Here is a 24,711-nt window from a genome sequence, read left to right on the forward strand (position 1 = left end):
GGCGTCATGTTTGGAGGAAACCAGGCACCAGCCCTACAGTGAAGCATGGTGGTGGCAGCATCATGCTGTGGGGATGTTTTTCTGCTGCAGGAACTGGGAGACTAGTCAGGATTGCGGGGAAAATGAATGCAGTAATGTACAGAGACATCCTGGATGAAAACCTGCTCCAGAGTGCTCTTGACCTCAGACTGGGGTGATGGTTCATCTTTCAGCAGGATAATGACCCTAAGCACACAGCCAAGCTATCAAAGGGGTGGCTTCAGAACAACTCTGTGAATGTCCTTGAATGACCCACCTGCTGCACCACATTCAGTATGATTGCTGACACCAAGTCAGCTAAAAGTCTAATTTCAGTGCTCTTCAGCGCGCTCCTGCAGGTGTTCCACCTGCTGCATGTGTCTGATGTTTGGGAAAACGCACCAGATGAGAGCCGCATGAAGCCACATATCTGCCTCTGTCCTCCTCCTCTCTGCACCACTCCATGGCACAGAGCCCAACTACGTATGCAGTCACAAAGTTCTTTTGAAAAACTGGAGCGATCTGAATTGTTAGCAATGGCTGGATGAATATGGGTGTGTGTGTGTGTGGAGACAATTCACCTCGTTCACAACGTGACAGAACTTAACGATGCGCTCTTATGCACAATAGCGCGCAACAGCGCTTAACAACGCGGAACACTATTCTCAACCGTGCGTAACGGTTCCTGATAATTCTCCAGCAGCACATGCCATTAATCGTAACACGTGGTAACAGGTTGCAGCAGTTCCTGAGGACACCTGACGCCTCTGCCCCGAATAATCACATTCGTGATCAGCGGCCAAGAATGTGTACTTCGTGGCATTCGTGACTTGTCGTCGTTATGTGTAAATGCAGCTTAAGTCAGCCATAAACCTGTCTTCACAATAATGCACAATTGTTTGGGCTGCCCACACAATTTAGCAGTCTATCTGGGATCTGACTAAATCAAGCCCTTTGAGTTTTTGGTTTTTATTTCTTCTAAGCAAGTTCTACTTTCACCAGTATTGGTTTGTTGGGTTGTTAGCAGGATAACATAAAAACAAATTAATCCTCATGAAATTTAGTGAAATGGTTGAGGTTGATCTATTGGAGATACAGCCACATTTTGGGGAAGTTTTGGAATTTAACAAATGTTCAACTAACATACTGACCCACTAATATACATTTCTGCTGTAGAAGATCTACTCTGTTACCCACGTAGGGACAATATGTGTACATGTAACTAACAAAGTGTACTATTACATGCCTATTCATGCTAATCTCAATTAGATGCTGTTATGGTTAATTAGGAATTAAATTAAAAGGGGATTTTGGGCCTTAAGACTAATCACTGCCCTTTCAAGTTGTTTGACAGCTAATAGGATTGCTCAAAAATTTTTTGATTAATTTTCATGAAACCTGGCTCAAGGATTAAGCCAGACTTTATAACATTCAATTCTGAAATGGATCCAGAAAGTGGGGGGGGGGGGGGGGGTTGTATTATACTGAATGTCACAAGATCAAATCTTCACATGTGAATGGAAACAATGCATAAATTACTAATAAAGAATGATTATCAGGTGCATCTTATTGCTGATTTCAGTCAGCTCCCAGAGCTGGTCTTCATGTTAGCTCCAAGAAAAGGCAAAGGTTTTCTTTCTTTTTTTTTTTTTTTGGTTTGTTATAACTACTCAATAACAATGAACTGATATTTACACAGAATGGTTGAGGAGACCAAACAACAACCTGTATTAGAAATCATTGAAGTGTGATGCAAAATGTGAATTTCATGACATATCTCATTGCAGGGTATGCTCTTCAAAAAGTCTACTTCTACATTAGACATTGAACGGTACACTTTGGGAGGGTATAAAATGCACACTAAATGCTCTTACCATCGAGGGACAGCCAGTCATGCTGAGAAGAGGGAAGTGCAGGTAGATCACGTGCCTTGTACTCAAACACCACAGAAGAAGAGATAACCTCACCACCCATTGCTACCTGAAGCATCACTAGTCCTGTGTCATGGGCTGGAACCAGATCAACATCAGGAAAACACTTAGTAACAGCAGAGTGAATGAATGCACTGTATATGAGCTTTCATACTTCATTCATCTGTATTTGTTGAAGCTAGAAAGAGATCCTGTAACAGAATATTTTCAGGCCCATATTTTACTACATGGCTTAATTCTTAAAACAATGCATTTATGAAAAGATTATGATGAGAACCCACCAAGAGAAGCGCTGTGGTATGAGGATGTTGGGAGTGGCTGAGAAGTGTGTGAGAGTGGTGTGGGATATGTATGCGGACAGTGTGACAGCAGTGAAATTGCAATAGTAATGATGGATGCATTCAAGGTTGAGGTGGGCAGCTCTTAGCCCTTTGTTGTTTACAAAAGTGATGGCCACATTCACAGATAAGCTCAAACAGGTGCCTTCATGGATGATGTTTACAGATGAGGTAGGAGGTTTAGTCTGGAAAGGTGGAGATGTGCTCTGGAGAAAAGGGGAATGTAAGTCAGCAGCAGCGAGACAGAATACATGTGTGTAAATGAGAAGCCTGGTGGAACAGTGAAGTTCCATGGAGTGAATGTGTTGAAGATAAATTAATTTCAATACTTGGGGTCAACGTTTCAAAGTAATGGAGAGAGGACAAGAAGAGAATTCAATGAGGGTGGAGTGAGAGGAGAAGACTCACAGGAGTTGTTTGTGACAGATTACAAGATGAAAGAGGGTGGTGGAAGTGAAGATACTGTGATTTTCCTTGGGAGGAGTTAGGGTGGACAGGATTAGGAATGAATATATTACAGGTAGGAGAGTCTGGAGACAAATTAAGAGAGGTGAGACTGACATGTCTTGGGCATATACAGAGGAGGCATGAAGGGTATATAGGGAAAAGAATGCTGAGGATGGAGCCACAGGCAGAAGGAGAAGAAGAAAAAGCACAAAGAGGAGGTTTATGGATGTGGTGAAGGTCAGATGCAGGTGGTTGGTTTGACTGGAGAAATTGCAGAAGACAGGGTCAGATGGAGACGGATGATGATGATGATGATCTGTTGCAGTGATCCCTAACAGGAGCAGCCAGAAGAAGAACAAGAGCAAGAAGAAGAAGTTGATGATGATGATGAGTTTTACAACATGATTGTTAATTTGAGTGCATTTTACCTTTGTGTAGCCTATGTGTCTATGGAATGAAATTAAGTAAGAATCTGACTAACACCATGTACCTCTTACTATAACATCTCAAAAATCAGGTCTAAAAAATGCTACATCTCAGCCAGTATTCCCCTCCTATCTTATCTCCAAGCACAAAAGTGACCGTATCTCCTGACAACAATGTGCAGCCTGCATTGTTAAACTGTTTTTGTATGCTGAATAAGTAAGTTTTTATTCAGCTTCAGACTAATTTATTTCAGGGAACAGCTGAGGTTTTAATTAGAAAATGAATGAAAGAATGTGTCCATCCACAGTGTGTGTTCTTAGAGTGAGTTTGTTTGTGTGTATGGATTTGCAAGTGTGCAACCTGGACAATAGCAGCGCAGCACTCCAGGCTGGATGAGGGCAGCAGGAACACTGATGTGGTCAAAGAGACAGCTGTACTCACTGCTCGACTCCAACCACGGACCTGTGATCAGCACCTTCACTCCCCCCTGTGGCACACAGACACACTTAGACTCAAACCGCACAGTGACTCCTCCACATATACAGCAACTAGCTGCCAAGTCAAAACTTAGCAGAGAAAAACAGACTGTGGAAAAAAAAAGATGTGTTAGTGAACACTTGGTGGTGGTGTCAGATACTGTATTTGATTTCACACCATGAGTTTTACATACGTTTGTGGCAATCGGTGTAATGTGCCACAAACCAATAGCTCAGACGCCGTAAGTGTGTAAATATGTCCTTCCTTCAAATATGTCATGTTTTCCGTGTTGTCTGTTTTCTAGCAGGATATCTTAAAAATGTTTTCAGACTTTAAAGGTTTGTGGAAAGGCATGGCAATTTGGTTTTGTGTCTGATCTGGACCAAAGTGCATATCCCCCCCCCACTTTTGTTTTTTAAACACTGCAAGAAGGGGATTTTTATTTTTATTTTTTCGGCTTTTTTTTTTTTTTACATTTTTGTCAGTTTTGTCAAGAATGATGCATGGATCTTAATGAAAATATCAAAGGATTATCAATGTCAACAAGCATGTGAAATCTGGAACAAATCTGGAAAACTATCCAGGTCTAACGCATCAAAATATGTATTTCAGTCAGATGGGTCAGTTAAAGTTTTCCATGATTTACTGGCAAAAAAAAAAAAAAAAAAAAAAGAGAAAACAGCAATGAATGAACTATATAGGCCCATGAACTTTTTATTATCTATTTAAAAACTTAAGTTCAATTGCTGCCTTAAAAATGTGAGTAAACTCAACTTCAAAATAAGTTTTCTTACAATGCAAAAGGTTAGGTTATAAATTAAGCTGATTTGACTCCCATTTTTAAAGCAGCAGTTGAACTTAAGTTTTTAAATAAAACCAACTTGATGATTTGTGCAGCGAATTTTATATATGAAGAAAAACGTGTTAGGATATTGAACTCGGTACGGGGCGGGGGATGGGTGGGTTCTTTTTTGTTTTTATCAATAAATACAGTTGTCAAACATTTACATACCCTGGAAGAGTTTTTTTTTTTTTTTTTTTGGCCATTTTTCAGAGAATATGAACCATAACATAAAAATGTTTTTTTCACTCATGGTTAGAGGTTAGGTGAAGACATTATTGTCAAACAACTGTGTTTACTTCTTTTAAATCATAATGACAAAAGAAACTACCCAAATAACCCCGATCAAAAGTTTACATACCCCTGTTTAACATCAACAACAGCTTGGTGTCTTTTGTGGTAGTTGTGGACGAGGCTCTCTGATGGTAAAGCTGCCACTTAATATGTCTTGGACTTTATTTACATCAATTACAAAGAAATACAAACAGTATGGCACTCTATGGTAAATCTGTGTGGAGTAGACAGTTCTCAAAAACTGAGTGACTGTGCAAGAAGGAGAAGAGTGAGGAAAGCCACCAAGACACCCAGACAACCCAGAAGAAGTTATAGGCTTATGTGGCTGTGCTTGGAGAAATTGTGCACAGTGACAATTTTGCATTTTCCATCACCAGTTATATACAGGTTCATGATGAAGTGATATAGAGGAGGATTTAAAAAGAAGACCTGAAAGTTTAGCTACAAATTGCCAGAAGGTACATCTGAGATAAAAGCCTAGGTTTGATCTGTTTTGGTGAAAGAATATCCTTTAGGGTTATGACAAATCTCAAATTTATTAGCCTGGGGTTATAAATGATGAACTTTTACCTAAAACTCACAAAAATGACTTTGGTTTTGCCCGACCTTGAAAAAACCTCCCGCACCTAAGACAGTTTCATATTTCACATTAAAACACCTAGCGGCTCAAACACTCTTTATTATAACATGTCAGTTTTACATACAATACACGTGAGGAATACATGAAAATGAGTACATATAGCATTTGTAGCATTTTTAATAGTGTTTCAGATTTGTGTATTAGTGTTAATAAATTTGCTGTTAAGATATTTGTCTGTTTTGCAAGTAGAACTAACCTCCTCCATCAACTTTACAGCTGTCTCAGCTAGTATGTTGAAGCGAGGCACATCAAGCACTGATGGTTCCTTTTTCCAGTGAGCAGAGAAGCATTTCACAGCGTTGGGACGCTTAAGTTTGGATATTGATGACAGCAGGTCTTCATAATCCATCTCTGAATAGTGTTGGTTAGAAAACCAGGCCCGCGACCATGTAGTTGGAAAAATGCAATAAGTGCAAAAATTCCTTGTGAGTTCCACCTGGCACTGTGAAGTGATGGCAGCTTGTGCCATTTGATGCAAGGCCATTTTCCCTCCGTTTTGTAAAACTTGTATGCTTCACAAAGCTCAAAAAGGAATTTAAAATCATCTCTCCAGCCAAGGTTCTCATACTCTGGTATCACTTCTGTGCCCATATATGCATTTTGCAAATCATCATACTGTTCCAAAATCTCATCAATAAACTCGTAGTTAATGTTAGGTGACCGTGACCGTATAGGAAAAAAGAAGTCCAACACATGTCGCAGAACAAGATCAAGAATGTGGTGTTGACAGCCGATGTATTGAGGTTCATCGAATCCCTTGTCTCGAAATGTTCTCTGAAGTCTGGCTACAACACCATTTTTGCAACCAGTATTGACTGCTGTTGTGTCAGAGATGATCATCTGAATACTGTTCCATGCATTGTACTCATGAAGTAGTGGTATATAGATGTCTGCAGCGGTTTCACTGTCACAAGCCAAAATGCCAAGTTGTAATGTTCTTCTGTCATTTTTCAAGCACACAACTTGGTACTCCTTATTGTCAATTTTCTTACCATCAAAATGCAAACAAAATTTCTCTTCAGAGATTTTTTTTGTATATATTTTCTTTGTATATATTTTCTTGTTATTTCTTGATACTTGTTAATTCTTTTCTTGTTACGTTATTTTCAAATAGTATTGTGTAAACTCATGTATTTTTAAGAGTGATGTGGTGCTAGTTGCGGGAGGTTTTTTCATGATCCAACGTTATTTTTAAATAGTATTGTGTAAACTCATGTATTTTTAAGAGTGATGTGGTGCTAGTTGCGGGAGGTTTTTTCATGATCCAATGAAATAAACTTCAAAAAAGTGATCTATGGGTAAAAGTTCAACAAATGCAACATCAGGAAAATGAAAGTTTTGAAATAAGTTTTGTAGTCATAACCCTAATATCCTTCTCTGCTCGACTCCACTATGAAGCAAAGAGTGGTTCCAATTTTATGCCTGTTTATCTGTCTTCCAGTTATCAGTCAGAAACCAAGTGCAAAAGAGCAATGACAAATTGTGCATAGCAGAGATAACCAATGTTCTGTGAAAATTATCTGAAAAAGAATTCAGAAATCAAAAAAGCTGAAAAAACAAACAAACCTGATAACACCACAAAAAACTTTGATTCAAGAGCATGAACTAAAGACATACTCCTGATGTTTAATTACATGCAATTTAGCTTATGAAAAGTCACTTCTAACAGGGCTTTGACCTTGAATATTTTTCCAAGGTAAAAATTTTTAATTTGTGGAATTGTTTGTGCTCTACGGGCATGGTGCTCTTCTTTTAGGATTGTTATTAAAAATTCACTTTATATATCAATTTGCATGGTTTATTCCATTGCTAAAATCCACCCCCCCCCCCAAAAAAATTGAATACAATTATATGTATATATATATATATATATATATATATATATATATATATATATATATATATATATATATATATATATAAAACTTGTAGAACTTGTAGAAAACTTTGTAAAACTTGTATGCTTATATTCTCTCCAGCCAAGGTTCTCATGTATGCATTTTGCATACATAGTAAATAAATATAATAAATTGCATATATACGAGGTCTGTTAGAAAAGTATCCGACCTTTTTATTTTTTCAAAAACCATATGGATTTGAATCACGTGTGGACACCGTTCGGAAAATTAATATGACTTTCAGGGACGGTTTTATGGGATTATACAGATTAAGGAGTGTTACTGCCGCTTTAAGGATGGCCCACAACTGCTGAGAGCGCGGCACGCTCCCAGCGCCGATCGACAGGCTCAGACCCCGCTGAAACAACCAGATCATTTCCAACGTGAAGGCTTTGTTGATCTGGGACCTCGTCTGACTTTTACAAAAAGGCAGAAGTCGTGGACATCAGCACTTTTTCGGCACATTCCAGTGTTACAGGAGTTTTTTTCCTGGAAAGAAAAGCGGAGGGACACGCCACAGAGCTGTTCATTACGCAGCACAAAACAATCTCCGTGTTGGTCTCACAGAACGGCTTTCAGGTGGATTTCAGATGGATTCCAGTTGCTTTTCAGTCGTGTGATTATCCGATTGTGATTGTGCATGAGCTGGACATGCCCGAACATGTCCTGGAAGGCTTCATCACGGCGTTGCTTTGCGCCATGCAGCTCCATTATTATCGTTTATTCGCAGTAAAAAAACGAGGAAAGGGTGGACCAGTGCTCACACAAAGCCTGCTCACAGGCGAATGACGCAACCGACAGGCATGAAAAAACTCACGCATGCACATGAAGGTTCAAGCTTGTCTGATGCAATCACACAGACCTTGTATATATGTATATATATATATATATATATATATATATATATAGAGAGAGAGAGAGAGAGAGAGAGAAATTTTTTTGAATGAATGAATGAATGAAATTTATTTCAAAACAAAACCGAAACAAAACCAAAATTTGCACTGCGTGTCTTATATAACAACACTTTATATATATATATATATATATATATATATATAAGTTCTCCCACTTAGAAATCATGGAGGGGTCTGAAATTTTCATCTTAGGTGCACGTCCACTGTGACTGTGACAGACATAATTTAAAAAAAAAAAAATCCGGAAATCACAATGTATGTTTTTTTAAATAATTTATTTGTATGTTACTGCTGCAAATAAGTATTTGAACACCTGGGAAAATCAATGTTAATATTTGGTACAGTAGCCTTTGTTTGCAATTACAGAGGTCAGACGTTTCCTGTAGTTCTTGACCAAGTTTTCACACACTGCAGCAGGGATTTTGGTCCACTCCTCCATACAGATCTTCTCTAGATCTTTCAGGTTTGGAGTTTCAGCTCCCTCCAAAGATTTTCTATTGAGTTCAGGTCTGGACACTGGCCAGGCCACTCCAGGACCTTGAAATGCTTCTTATGGAGCCCCTCCTTAGTTGCCCTGGCTGTGTGTTTGGGGTCATTGTCATGCTGGAAGACCCAGCCATGACCCATCTTCAATGCTCTTACTGAGGGAAGGAGGTTGTTTGCCAAAATCTCGCAATACATGACCCCATCCATCCTCCCTTCAATACGGTGCAGTCGTCCTGTCCCCTTTGCAGAAGAGCACCCCCAGAGTATGATGTTTCCACCCCCATGCTTCACGGTTGGGATGGTTTTCTTGGGGTTGTTCTCATCCTCTAAACATGGTAAGTGGAGTTGATTCCAAAACGCTCTATTCTGGTCTCATCTGACCACATGACCTTCTCCCATGCCTCCTCTGGATCATCCAGATGGCCACTGGTGAACTTCAAACGAGCCTGGACATGTGCTGGCTTGAGCAGGGGGACCTTGCTGCCCTGCAGGATTTTAAACCATGACAGCATCATGTCTTACTAATATAATCTTTGTGACTGTGGTCCCAGCTCTCTTCAGGTCACTGACCAGGTCCTCCTGTGTAGTTCTGAGCTTTCTCAGAATCATCCTTACCCCACAAAGTGAGATCTTGCATGGAATCCCAGACCGAGGGAGATTGACAGTCATCTTGTGTTTCTTCCACTTTCTAATAAATAATCATAACAGTTGTTGTCTTCTACCAAGCTGCTTGCCTGTTGTCCTGTAGTCCATCCCAGCCTTGTGCAGGTCTACAGTTTTGTCCCTGGTGTCCTTAGACAGCTCTTTGGTCTTGGCTATGGTGGACAAGTTGGAGTGTGATTGATTGAGTGTGTGAACAGGTGTCTTTTATACAGGTAACAAGTTCAAACAGGTGCAATTAATACAGGTAAAGAGTGCAGAATAAGAGGGCTTCTTAAAGAAAAATTAACAGGTCTGTGTGAACCAGAATCCTTGCTGGTTGGTAGGGGGTCAAATACTTATTTGCAGCAGTAACATACAAATAAATTATTAAAAAAAAGTCATACATTGTGATTTCCGGATTTTTTTTTTTTAGATTATGTCTCTCACAGTGGACATGCACCGAAGATGAAAATTTCAGACCCCTCCATGATTTCTAAGTGGGAGAACTTGCAAAACCGCAGGGTGTTCAAATACTTATTTTCCTCACTGTATATATATATATATATATATATATATATATATATAGTAATTTACACAAAATCAACACCTATTTCTGACACCTGGCCTTCAATGCAGATAATTTCTGGTTCTTCAAAGGAAAGAATTTTTGCACCTCTGTGCTTAGGAAAAAATTAAAATGAGAATTTAAAAAGAACAAATCAGTAAGATCCTGCATCCTTCAAAGAATCATAATTTTTGTACTGTGCAGGCATATTCCTGCAGCACTGTAACTGAAGAGCAGGTATTTCTTTTGTTACTTTGTATTATGAGTGTTGGGAAAATGTTAATATTGGGAAAATGCATAATTTTTCTCTTTGTTGTAGCTGCATTATTCTTTTTTTCCACTATATTTTTGCACAATAAATGCTCTAAAATACCTCTGCATTATGTGAAAAATGTTCAAGTAATCATTTAGAATGCAGCAAAACCTGCCATGCAACTGTGGTAGCACTGCTTTAAATTGTCCATGTTTTCAAATTATACTGTGATATACATTTTAAGCCATACCACATAGTCATAGTGCAATCTAACATGCCTTCTGCAAGAAAAAGGTTACTAAGTTTAGTTACTTTGATACATTTCTTTTGATAGTTTTGACCATATGTTGTATTAAGAAACTTGGGAAAGTCATTCATGTACGCTTTATGGTTGTGAATATATATACTAATCTTTTTTAATAATACGGAGAAGTGGGGTACAATTAGCTAAACTTAGCTGCTAACGTTAGCTTATCGAGCCGGCTGCAGCAGTGTCTGTCATAGCTAACAACATAGCTGGTTCTGTTTGTTACGTTAAGGTGCGTTTACACATAAGCAAGACGTGTTAAGAATGTCATTTTTCTGTCATCCGTGACACATTCCTGACATTCTTAACGTGACTTAACGCATCTGAATAGGTTTCTTAATAGTGTGTGTTGGTGCGTGATATTCTTGATATTCGTGGAGCATGTTTTTGCCTGTCAAAAAATCTTCCACGAATGTCATACACCACACTCATTTCGCCTCATGTCGTAGAGGTCGCAACTGAGCGTATTGATCCGTCTTGATGAGTATTGATCCTTAATAGAATGTGACAACGTTCGTAGTGGTTCCTGTGATGGTTCTTGGAGCCCAAACTGTTATAACGAAGTGACACGGAAACTGTCAAGGTTTGACACGACTTGTAACGCGGCGTCACATTTCATTGCACGCCATGACAAATCAGTTTTCTGTCATGTGCGCATAATTAAACTCGGCTCCACAGTGTTCAGTTTGATGCAGGATGAAGAAGAGGAACAGTGACGCGAAGTCAGCGAAGTGTCATTCCACAGTTCCTGCTGAAGCTCCTCAGGACGCTCCTGCAGGTGTTCCACCTGCTGTTGTAACTGATGAGCGGGAGAACGAGTCTGAGCCAGAGGAACCAGAGGAGCGAGAGGAGCCTCACCTGCAGCCAGACATCTCTGCACCTCCTCCAGTCCAGCGGCGGAAGAAGCACACGCACAATTAAACCCTGCTGCACCACATTCAGTTTGATTGCTGACACCAAGTCGGCTAAAAGTCTCATTTCAGTGCTCTTCAGCGCGCTCCTGCTGATGTTCCACCTGCTGCATGTGCCTGATGTTTGGGAAAACGCGCGAGACGAGAGCCGCATGAAGCCACACATCTGGCTCTGTCCGTCTCCTCCTCCTCCTCCTCTCTGTGCCACTCCATGGCACAGAGCCCAACTACACATGCAGTCACAAAGTTCTTCTGAAAAACTGGAGCGATCTGAATTCGGTTGGATGAATATGGGTGTGTGTGTGGAGACAATTCACCTCATTCACAACGTGACAGAACTTAACAATGCGCTGTTACGCGCAATAGTGCGCAACAGCGCGCAACATTATTCTTGACCGTGCGTAATGGTTCCTGATAATTCTCCAGCAACATGTGCCATTAATCATAACGTGTGGTAACAGGTTGCAGCAGTTCCTGAGGACACCTGACGCCTCTGCCTCACATTTGTGATCAGCAGCCAAGAATGTGTACTTCGTGGCATTTGTGACTTGTCGTCGTTATGTGTAAATGCAGCATTAACATTAATAGACTCTTCCTACTCACCCAAGCGGCCCATATTCTTGAGCCAATTGGGTGAGTCGGAAGAGTTCCCACGGGATAAAAATGCTTTAAAAAAAACTTTTTTTTACCACAACTGTGCTGGGGGTTAGTAAAGTTAGACTTTACTTGTGTGAAGCACCTTGAGGCAATTCTGTTGTGATTTGGCGCTATATAAATGAAAATAAATTGAAATTTAGAGTGTTTATCAAGGAAATGATCATTTCTTTACGTTGGTTGCAGACTGCAGCGGGTCTGCTTGAAGCTTGAAGCAACGAAGCAGCGCTTTGATTAAGTGTAATGTATTGAAAAATTTTAACCTACCATCCCTGGTTCTCAAGACCAGGCACCTAGGTGGCTCTGTCCCTTTTACTTTCTTCCTCTTTTTTCCTTTTTTTTTCTTTAAATATTTAGGAGTACCTTAGTATACACTAGTAGAGTTCCACCTTAGATTTGGAATGTGTAATAGATATAACTTACCAAATTTTCATGTAGAACAAATTATGGAAACAATTTGGAAGATACAATATTTCTAAAAGGTTCACCATAATTAACAGAAATCATGTCTGAGGTATTGTGTGAGCAACCCAGTCTCACGGCAAGTCATGATTCAGCAGCACGAAATATACATTAATCTATTGGTTCGTGATATTGTGATGAAAAGTGCCTCATTTTCGTTTTGGCAGCACAAATTCATTCTAATTCATTCCGTGATGGCTGCACGAAATTAAAAGTGAAGCGGGGGGGATTAGGTTATGGTTAAGGTTAGGGTTGGGGGGTAGGAGTAGGGTTAGTAATAGTGAGTTAAAAAAAACCCTGTCACAAAGATTTGGCTCATTTCGTGATGGGAGCACGTAAAAAAACATGAGACTGGAGTGTGTGTGAGATACGTATTAAGTTCTATAGAACAATCAGTGTACTATTGAAATTTCATCAAAGTTCAGTCAGCTGAGTCCAACATGTCCTGATTCCTTACTGACTGAAAATTTATCCCGTTGGAGCTTACTCTCAATTCAGGTTGTGACATTTCCACATACAATGAAAACCAACAACAGTCATTTACGCAGCGAAGACAGCAGCTTTATTTAAAGGGAGGGATAAATAATAAATGGTGGTCATGTTTGTTAACTAACCTCTGGATAGGACCACTCTGGGGAGTAGTCTGTGACACCAAACAGCCTCCCAGTCTCCTGGAGCAGTCCAAGACCTCCCTGCTCCACCTCAGAGCTTTGCATATGACCTGCTCCCGTGCCTTGTTCATCTCCTGCTGCCCCCTCCTGAGGCATCAGAACCCCAGTAACAGCTGCCCCCACCCCCCCTCCAGACCCCTCTACTGAGATGAAATCATTGATGAGGTCAGAGAACTGGCTTCCAAATGAAGCCTCAAAACCTTCCAGACTAATGGCTGCTCCTGTCTCACCCGTTGTACCTGATACACCCCCGCCTTGCTGTGGAAGAGCAGAACTGTAGAGTGCCCCCTCAATGCTTGCACCAGCAGCAACTGACTGTGGACTTGTCCCCACTGAGCTGCTGCCCCCTGACAAGGTAACGCCATTGCAGAGAATCTCATTATCACCTGCTCCTGCAGCTCTTCCTCCCACTACACCTTCTACTCCTTCATTGTCATCAGCGGGTTGCAGGAAATGTTCAGTCTCAACATTCGAATAGGACTCATGAGGATCCCCAGGCTTGAGAATTAACTCCCCTCCATTCTCAGTTCCCTTTTCTGCGCCACCAACCTCTCGATGACCATTGCTACCAGATTGGTCAACAGCAGAATCTTGTGGCGTCAAAGGAAAGGAGCCCACTGCTGCTCCTTGTCCATTTCGTGCACACAAGGCTTGCTGGTCCGGACTGGTTTGATGGAGATGTGTATGGGGGTCTCCATTGGTGACTGGAGAACTTGTCGGCACTGTGGGTAGGCTTATGTAAGCTTGAGCTTCGCCTGATTCCTGGGTTGCCTCAGTACCATTGGTCTGCAGCTGTGAAGTTTGGCTTGTTCGGGGGGATGCCTGGAGAAAGAGGCTAGGGGAGGGATGGTGCGCAGGTTGGGCCAGACTTGGGACACAAGCTGATGACATCACAGCACTGAAGTCCATCTGCTCCAGTGTGGTGCTGGGACTGAGGCCTGTCCCCTCACCCACGTAGCTATTCTGAGTGGCCAGTGGCTGCTCCAAGGGTATAGATTCAGTCTTGATGTTGTTGACAATCGCTGGATTGTAGACAAAGCCATTAGAGGAACAGTGGAGTCCTCCATCATCCCCATTACATCCCTCAGTCTTGTTTCCCCCTCCCCCATACGTTTGGCCCTGTTTGGGATTGTTGAGGAAGCAATCAGGGTCAAAGTTCATGGTGGTCTCTGGAAGGCTCACTCCTCCACCAGAGTCTAGAGAACTGGAAAGAACCAACTCGCCTCCTTCTCCTAATCCCACTCCTCCGGGGAATGATGCAAACCTCTGGTTTTCAGGGGCAACAGCCAGCAAAATGCCAGCAGTGGTGCTCTCATGTGTAGATGCCAGCAGGTGGGTGTGGCCAGCAGAGTAAACCGAATCCCCTGTCAGTGTGGTGACCTCAGACATGAACACAGCTGTGCTCTGTGACAAACTAGCCCCAATGGAAAGAGCAGGGCTATCAGCTATGTCACTAGTGATTGACAAGGGGGAGCTCTGGGTGGTATCGGGGACCTCCACCTGATTGGTGGAGGTGGAGGAAGACACCTCCATGCTGCTCTGTGGGAGGAGGGAGGGTTTGGTTATCCTGCCGTTTCGCCTCTCGCCTGCTCTGCTCCTGCCCCCTCCAGAACTGGTCTCTGTCTGGCCTTCTGACACATCGCTGTTCTGGACTTCTGTGCCATCTGCTTCCTCAGCTCTCTGGCCTGCTGCTACACCGGAACCGACTGTTGCTCCCCCTCCCACAGCTGCCCCTGACTCTTGCTTCGATGAGATGATGCGCTGTTTCACACTGGAACATTTCTGATGTAGGCTGCTTCCAGCACCTGACACAAGAGACACAGAAATACAGGAAGTTACAGTTAACACACAGCTGCTGTCATTTTTAACACTTAGGTCAAACTTTCCTCTGAAACAAATAGTGCTTATTGTCGCCCTCTAGTGTTCAGTATGTCTACTGCAGAGTGAATATGTACATATACATTTTGGGTTTTCTAAAGCATTAAATATACATGTGCAAATTTGCTTGTTTTTAACATTTCACTTCTGAAAGAACTATTCCTTGTGTTGGAATTAGTCTCATTCCCACTTTATAGATTTACTGATGCAAATGTTGAATGAAAACAGTAAAATTCCAAAGCCTGTAACTGCAAGATTGTAAGACCTATGACTAATGAAGTTAGGGATTTAAAAAAAAGAAGCACATACTAGGAAAAGAAAAGCATAAAAATATTTTAGGTGAGCAAAGTAGGTCAGACTGAGGAAATCGACTGCCTGTGTTTCAGCGAGGAGGGTGTAAACTAACTACTTAAGTCAACAAGCCGCTTCATTTTGGGCCGCTGTCCTTATTTACCCTTCCAGAGCTAATTAAGAGTCGGACGAGATTTGGATAGCGTGTGTGACTGTGTGAAGGCTCCTGTGTGTTGGCATGTGTACCAGCGCTATCTACTCTCTGATGCTCATTTATGAATAATACATGCTGGATATTTTGGGCACCTCTGTTTTCTTTCCCTTTCTCCTTTCCTTTCTTATATGCAATGTCTTTTAGCCTCTAGGTGGCAGCATGGTGCTTAATGTTGACTGCATAAAAATACCTTAGTACTATTGTATTGTCTTCTTTAAGGAAGAATTCGCCTTTTTAATGTCACTTTATTTTACTGAGGAGATGTGCACACTCATGTTGATGGGAAGGACAAGCAAATACTTCATAATCAACATTTATGCAAAAATGACATTGTAAATAACATCTTTTTGGCATATTTGATGTATCATGAACTTGATTAATTTACGAATGGCAATGGGAAAATGTACTTTTTGCTAAAATATTAATATTAGATGACATCCCCCCCCTTGGTGCATCAGAGAAATTTTCATGCCATTGCCCCTGAATTGCTATAATTCCCTGCTGTCTGCACTGATCAATTATGGCAGAATTTCAGATGCTTCCAGGTTGTTCAGTGCAAATGCAGCCAGGTGATTTCGGTGTTTTGGCTTTAGTGCTTTCCAACAGATTAACTGTAATGTATGGCTCTGCTCTGAGTGGAAATCATCACCATCACAGTAATTGTCACAGTAACTGGCAATGCCTTTGACACAAGGTGGCTCATATTTCCAGTCATACGGAAGGTGTCAAAGGCTGAAAATGAGTGGTGGTCAAGAACAAAGCCAACTCACACATGGGTTTGAGTTGTCCAATGAGCTCCTCTTTGCTCCACTTGGCCCATTCTTTTCTGTCTGTGTTGATGGAGCAGAGGACGGGACCACATGGTTTCCCACTATCGTCCACCGCCGGTACATTCAGGTAGTGCACCAGTACAATGTCGGGGTTCTACGGCAAGCACAAGAGCACACTCATGCCATTAGTTTATTATGGTCTTTACTCATTAATTCATTGTCATGCTGTCACCACATGTGCAAGGAAGAGAATTAAAATGATGGATTCTGTTTACAGAGGGAGAGGGAAATAGAGAAGGAAAGCAGGAGAGAAAGTAGAGGTCAGAAAGGAGGTCAGACATAGTGTGTCAGATACGATTCTTTCACCTGCTCATAAAAGATTTAAGAGCTCAAGCCTACTCATCACTCTCTCTAACACTACAGAGGCTGTGAGGGTGTCTGCTTGTGTGTTTTTGTATGTGATATATAGTAAGAATGAAAGAGAGAGAGAGAGAGAGAGAGAGAGAGAGAGAGAGAGAGAGAGAGAGAGAGAGAGAGAGAGAGAGAGAGAGAGAGAGAGCTCAGGGTGATTCTCACTATGCTCTAGGCCACCGGCGGACCTATGGAATTTCGAAACATCAATGATTCAACAGGTGCGTTCCTGTGTGTGTATGTGTGCATGTGTCTGTGTGTGCATGCGGGGACACCAGTACAGTCTCATATTCACTTGTGGAGAAAAAAAAAAGCTTCCCAAGAAATAAACATTAATTTATATGGTCATGACTGTATTTTATTTAGGGTTGGGTTAAATTTAGGACAGGATAAAGAGAATTATGTATGTCATCGTTTTGGTAAAGGTTAGGGTAAATCATACTTTAAGCCAATACCAAGTCCCTTAAAGTGACTAAAACATAGAGTGAGTGCATGTGCATGTATGTGTGTGTGTGTGTGTGTGTGTGTGTCCGTGAGAGCCAGAGAGGAGCTTCTCTTGATGAAACATTCAACAGACAGACTCAGGTGAGTGGGAGGACCTGCTGAGGTATAACGCTTTTCTCTCCAAAAGAGGATGGCACAGTGGGCAGCTAGAGCACCACACTGTGCAATGCAACAGCACCCACAGACTGATTTATGATCACCTTCACTGACATGTTTTCATATCTGTGCAAAGAGCAGAAAATGGCACGTTACATATACCACAGGAATAATCTTTGTTTTAGATTTTTAAACTGAATTATGTAGGAAATTCTGGCACAGAATATGTAAATATGTAGATATTTATGTATTTTAATTCATTACTGTTCACTAATAAATACCTAGTAATGAAGAGAAAGAGGCTGCAAGAGAGGGACTGTAAGTATATGGGGGCAAAGATGATGAGGTCCGGGCGACTGTTTCACATGGGCAATAGCGCGAGAGATGTTTGTGTGCATGTGTGTGTGTGTGTGTGTGTGTGTGCGTGTGTAAGTACACAATCACTGCTCTCTGTTGTCTTTCACAGGAGCAGTGGAGTGAGTCCAACATCTATATGAAAAAAACAACATGTCTTTATACACAGGGGACAAGTGTGTGTGTGTGTGTGTGTGTGTGTGTGTGTGTGTGTGTGTGTGTGTGTGTGTGTGTGTGTGTGTGTGTGTGTGTGTGTGTTTGTAGCTGCAGGGTGTTTTCTTCGTGAGGTAGTTGTGCCTCAATCCTTGATGCTCACTGACAGCTAGGGTTAGGTAACGCACTGTGATCAGAAGTTACATCTTCTGACAAACAAATGTTTTCACAACTCAGAGCTGTGGCATACCATGTCTGTAGTCCTAATTCTAAAGCTGTAACTGTGTATGTGGGACACTCAAACATTCATGTTAATCACAGCTCCCTCTTTGTGATATTGTACTGAGCAAAGTTTCCAATGCAAAATTCTGATCTGATTATTTTCGGTGTGATAGCCTAGGAATGCAACCCTTAAAATGCAGTGAGTGAATAGATAGATAGATAGATAGATAGATAGATAGATAGATAGATAGATAGATAGATAGATAGATAGATAGATAGATAGATAGATAGATAGATAGATAGATAGATAGATAGATAGATAGATAGATAGATAGATAGATAGATAGATAGATAGATATAGAATAAGCCTTCTAACCTCCTTTGCAAATCATTCATGGATATTATTGATATACTAGGATTTCAACAATGCATTCAGGGTTCAACCCACTAATAGGAGAAACACCATCTCAGATTTTGACACAGTTTCTCTTATGTCAGTGGTTTCAAATCACTCACTTATTAAGTGTTACTGTTTCGCTGCCCTCCCCACTGGGACGACATGTGTATCTATCATCTCAGCATTCCATCAACTCCTCAACTTCAAATAAACTTGGAGCCAGACTGCCTGATATCTTAGTGTCACTTTCTGGACATGATCAATCAGTAGACAGCCTTGTGGAGAGCTTACATTCAGCGCTCACAAGCCTATTGGACATGGTTCCTATTATAAAACAGTTCCCCCCACCCCAACACACATAAAACGCACTCCCCATCGTTCAGAAATCACCTAGGTTGCCTCAAGCATAAGGCTAGACTGCTTGACTGCAAATGGCATGGTTCAAATCTAGAAGTCTTCCACCTTGCATGACACCATGCTATTCTGGAATATAAGAATGCACTACTGGCTATGAAACAAGCCTATTACTCTGATTTGATTGACAAAAATAAGCATAATTCAAAGTTCTTGTTTGACGCTGTGGTGACACTTATTCAAGGACAGCCACCTGTAAGCCGATCTCTATTTATGGGTCAGGATTTCTTAAATTATTTCAAAGACAAAATAAATGACATTAGGTCAAATATTTAGAATGCACCATTCCACAACTCTTACTAAAGTGGAAAATGACCTTCTGCATGAAATGGACTCACACACCACTCTAGTTCTGTTAGGGCCCTGTCACAGCTTGACGATTTAGCCAGCGTATGCTGACTGTATTAACAACACTGGCATACACGGGTGTACGTTTAATAAATTATGCAGCTGTCACGCCACAACGATTTAGCCAGCATATGCTGACAGCCCCGTTTCCACCGAGTATTTCAGGTCGGTACTGCACGGTATGATACAGTATGTGTCGGAACAGTTAAGTCTGGCTTGGTTTGCATTTCTACCACCGGCAGAAGCCTTTTGTTTGGCAGATGGAACATGTAAATATTGACAAGCATGTCATCGAGTGTGCATAGGCTGTCATGCGGCCTCTCAGATCCACATGACATTTTTTTTTTACATTTTTTTAAAATTTAATTTAATTTAATTTTAGACTTGGTGGATCATCGGATTAATTTTCATCTCCTGCAGAATGTTGAAGAATTGACTGATGCCTGTGGCAAACGCTGATGTGAATGAATGAGGCACTGTGACTCTTTGAACTTTTAAAGTTAATTTTCTTGTTGTGGCACAAAGAGCCAGTCTTCTCTGGTTCAGGCTGAGAAACACACCATTAGCAGACAAACCACAGAGGGACTTCTTTTAAAACACTACGTTTCTTCAGCCACGACAAGGAATTAAAATATTTTCAGACATCGTTTTCATCAAAATCAGAACACTTTATATGGATAAGTTTTTGTCAGGCTGTGATGATGAATCCCACTGAAATGAACAGGTAAGATTAAGACTTTATATTTACTCCGTGTGTGAATGGATCCTGTGAGACATAGACATCAATTTGAACAGCTAACAATAAACCTAGATTTGTGGGTCTTACATCAAAGTGAGAAAGTGAGGAACCTTGGGGTCATTTTCAATCCTACACTGTCCTTTTTACCTACACATTAGAGAATCACTAGGTCTGCTTTCTTCTATCTTCATAATATAGCAAGGATTTGGCCTGTCCTGTCTATGGCTGATGCAAACTCTGATTCTGATTCATGCCTTTGTCTCTTTTAGATTGGATTATTACAATGTCCTTATTCTCTGGCTTACCTCAACCCAGCATTAAAGGTCCCCAATTGGTTCAAAACACAGCTGCCAGAACCTTGACTAAAAAATAGGAAGGATGTCTGATCACATTACCCTGTTCTTGGCCTTGCTTAGGGCCCCGTCACACATAGTACGAGTAAGTACAAATCAGGGCAAATCACATGAGAACAGCTTGTATGCGTGAATCACAAAAACATAGAGCTGACGGGCAGGCGTGAATGAGCTGTACAATTAGTGAATATCACTGGGTTGATATAAATAATAAATAAAAGGGGACACAATACTGAACCCCACAGTTAAATAACCCTGGTTAATTAAAAAGTAAATGCCACTCAAGGGATTTGAACCTGTAATTTACAAAAGCTCTGATTACGATACAGAAACTTTACCACTGCACTACAATCACTGTCTTATAACAGGAGTGTGAAATGGCTAAAATCAACAAGGAGATAACTGTATTTTTTTAATTCCAGTAGATTGTTTGCTGTTGTGACGCTCTTCCGAACTTTACACGGTTGTATACGTTTCTTTTATTTCTGTTTAGCACTCTTCTGGTTGTTAAGTGTACCTACTCTGAATCTTATTTAACTACAGCCCTGTTGTGAATCGTTAGCAGTTAGTATTCGCTAGTGTTTAGCATTTGCTAGGTACGCCAACTCCCCCCTCCCCTGCCGTTACTTTTATAGCTGTTTCTTTTTTACCTCTTTAATACTTTTGTTAGTTTTTCAGTGTAACTGCTGTGAATTTTAGGTCATAATTTTACTCCTGTGTAAATTAGGAATAACTAGCATTTGTGCTAGCGGTTAGCTTGCATTAGCTAGTTTGAACCCCCCCTTTCCTTAATACTTCTGTTTGTTTTTCAGTGTAACATTTGTGAATTTTAGCTTTGTACTTTACTCTGTTGTTAATCTTAGGAGTGGTTTACTCGTCGGAGGTTTCGTTTTTTTACTGTTCATACAAGTCTAATACTTCTGCTACTTTTTCCAGACAGACACCCTCTCTACTTTTAAGATTAGGCTTAAAACTTTCCTTTTTGCTAAAGCTTATAGTTAGGGCTGGATCAGGTGACCCTGAACCATCCCTTAGTTATGCTGCTATAGACTTAGACTGCTGGGGGGTTCCCATGATGCACTGAGTGTTTCTTTCTCTTTTTGCTCTGTATGCACCACTCTGCATTTAATCATTAGTGATTGATCTCTGCTCCCCTCCACAGCATGTCCTTTTCCTGGTTCTCTCCCTCAGCCCCAACCAGTCCCAGCAGAAGACTGCCCCTCCCTGAGCCTGGTTCTGCTGGAGGTTTCTTCCTGTTAAAAGGGAGTTTTTCCTTCCCACTGTCGCCAAGTGCTTGCTCACAGGGGGTCGTTTTGACCGTTGGGGTTTTTACGTAATTATTGTATGGCCTTGCCTTACAATATAAAGCGCCTTGGGGCAACTGTTTGTTGTGATTTGGCGCTATATAAATAAAATTGATTGATTGATTCAGTTTAACTGCTGTGAATTTCAATTCATTTATTTACATCTGTGTGAATCCAGTGTGAGCCTTAGGAGTGGTTAGCTTATTCATTATTGGTTAGCTGGTGCTTGCTTGGCTATACTCTTGAATTTCTTAGTTCACAAAGTACACTACCTTACACCCTCCATAAATCCTGTGTGATGTAGGGTGGCTCTCTTAGAGAGCCGTGTCCATAAGATAGAGCAGCTTCTTAGCTCAGTGGAGTTAGATGTTACGGGCACTCCAGATGAATTTAGTGTTGGGCCGGCTAGCATTTCCATTAGCATCAGCCTAGAAACACCGGCTGTGGAGGGCGGCTTTTGGACTGTGGCTAGGCAGAGGAAACCCCCTTGGTGCACAGTTGTGGTACCCCGATCACACTCACCACTGCGAACTGTGAATTGGTTCTCCCCCTTGATTCTGCCTGATGTGAATTCTCTGAGCCCACAAGTGACTTCCACTCCTGTCTCCAGGCCGAAGCGCCGGACTTTAGTGATAGGGGATTCTATCACTCGCAAAGTCAGATTACAGATGCCAGCTATTGTTAAATGTATTCCTGGGGCCAGAGCTCCCGACATTGCATCCCACCTTAAGGTGCTGATGCTGCAGAAGGGAAGACAGACTAAGGAACATGACATGCAATATAGTCACATAGTTATTCACATCAGCACTCACAAAAATGGACATAGAGAGGACTTGTGACCTTGCCAGAAAGATGTGTCGGCATCGATTAATAAGCTCTGGTCCCCTCCTCTCCTGGGGTACTGATGAGGCATTTAGCAGGCTGACATCATTAAATAGCTGGCTGGTGCAATTTTGTAGACAGCAAGACTTTAGCTTTATTGATAACTGGCCTTCGTTCTGGTGCCGCTGTGGCTTGCTGATGCCGAACGGCCTCCACCCTACTGGGGAAGGCGCCGCCATCTTGTCTGAAAACATAGATAGAGCTCTACAGGGACAGTAACATTAGGAATTTACAGCAAGCCACGGAGCAGATGATTAGGGACCCTGCAAGGCTTATGACAAATGTGGGTGTGGGATCCATGAGCTTAACGGGGAAATTACTGCAGAAAATCCACTATGGCACTGTTTCTTTCTCTTTTTGCTCTGTATGCACCACTCTGCTTTTAATCATTAGTGATCAATCTCTGCTCCCCTCCACAGCATGTCTTTTTCCTGGTTCTCTCCCTCAGCCCCAACCAGTCCCAGCAGAAGACTGCCCCTCCCTGAGCCTGGTTCTGCTGGAGGTTTCTTCCTGTTAAAAGGGAGTTTTTCCTTCCCACTGTAGCCAAGTGCTTGCTCACAGGGGGTCGTTTTGACCGCTGGGGTTTTACATAATTATTGCATGGCCTTGCCTTACAATATAAAGCGCTTTGGGCAACTGTTTGTTGTGATTTGGCGGTATATAAAAAAAAAAAAATTGATTGATTAATTGATTGATGGTGATATTGCAGTTTATCTGCCAGGGAGGGAAATTCAACAAGTTGAGACTGTGGCCTGCATCCATAGACGTGTCCATAAAAATCATAGAGGGATATGCTTTGCAAACTTAATACCTAAAAATCATAGAAGGATATGCTTTGCAAACTTAATACCCATTACTACACTGGATGATGTTTAAATTGAGGATGGCAAGGGGGTGGTTCCAACAATATCAAAGATTTCGCGCGTGGAATGTCTCAAATCTAAACCTACTTCTAGGCATCTTATATATACTACTCTGGAACCACCGCTAACCCCAAACAGTTCAACTGTCAACCCCACTGAGGTCCTTAGTCTGAGTCTCATTAACATAAGATCACTATCCTAAAAAACATTGTTGATTAATGATGTAATTATTGGTCATGACTTAGATATGATTGGGTTATGTGAAACCTGGCTTAAACCTACAGCTGTCTTCCCCTTAAATGAGGCCTGCCCACCAACATATACATTAAGTCATGTCCCTTGTGATGCGAAGCAAGGCGGGGTGTTGCTCTTATTTATAAATCTGGGTTCAGCTTATTAGCTGTTGGGGGTCACAAATATAACTCGTTTGAGCATCTGATTCTCCACTGTGCTCAGGATATTACGCATTGCCAAGGTCAGAAGAACACAAATCAGCCATATTACTTTGTCACTGTATATAGGCCTCCTGGCCCATATTCTGAAATCTTGAATGTGATGAATTTGGTGCATTCATCTCTAACTTGTCAACTAGTGCAGATAACATTCTGATCATTGGTGACTTTAACGATCATATAAATAACCCTTCTGATCCCCTCTGCAAATCATTAATGGAAATTGTGGATGCATTAGGATTTTGGCAATGCACTGCCAAAATGCACATTAGTGGAAATATCCTGGATTTGGTTTTCGCACATGGTATTGCTGTCATGAATACTGACATCATGCCTCTTACATCAGTGGTCTCTGATCACTCACTTATTAAGTTTACAGTTTCGCTGCCATATTTAGTGGAACAACAACCTTATATATCACTGATGATGCATCAACTCCTCAACTAAGACTGAACTCGAAGCTAGACTGCCTGATGTCTTAGCTTCACATTTGGCAAATACTCAATTAGTAGACAGTCTTGTGGATAGTTTAAACTCAGTGCTCAAAACTACACTCGACATGATTGTGCCATGTGTTAAAACCGCGCTCCCCCAAAATACAGTCACCTTGGTTCAATGATTACCTGCATGACCTCAAGCATAAGGCTAGAGGTCTAGAACAAAAATGGCATAGTTTAAAATCAGAAGTATTCCACCTTGCGAGGCGTGATGCTATCTTAGACTATAAGCATGCATTATTGGCTACAAAGCGGACCTATTACTCTGATTTGATCAACAAAAACAAGCATAACTCAAAGTTCTTGTTTGACAAGGTGGCAACATTTATTCATGGACAACCACCTGTAGTTTGCCCTCCTTTTACAGCACAAGATTTCCTGGATTACTTTGAGA

The 24,711-nt window shown here is 41.3% G+C and overlaps 1 protein-coding gene across 1 annotated transcript in view; it reads right to left on the reverse strand.

The window, feature by feature from the left end:
- Positions 1–24,711, reverse strand: part of LOC117507190 (calmodulin-binding transcription activator 1-like) — a gene marked incomplete at its 5' end in the record, with an annotated part of 313,536 nt that overhangs the window by 88,908 nt on the left and 199,917 nt on the right. Inside the window, 4 exons of the mRNA XM_034167003.1 lie at positions 1,893–2,027; positions 3,521–3,647; positions 13,119–14,980; positions 16,329–16,482. Coding sequence (XP_034022894.1) covers positions 1,893–2,027; positions 3,521–3,647; positions 13,119–14,980; positions 16,329–16,482 — 2,278 coding nt within the window. The remainder of the gene's footprint in view (positions 1–1,892; positions 2,028–3,520; positions 3,648–13,118; positions 14,981–16,328; positions 16,483–24,711) is intronic.

The sequence above is a fragment of the Thalassophryne amazonica genome, chromosome 3 (genome assembly GCF_902500255.1).
Source record: "Thalassophryne amazonica chromosome 3, fThaAma1.1, whole genome shotgun sequence".
Lineage (NCBI taxonomy): Eukaryota > Metazoa > Chordata > Actinopteri > Batrachoidiformes > Batrachoididae > Thalassophryne > Thalassophryne amazonica.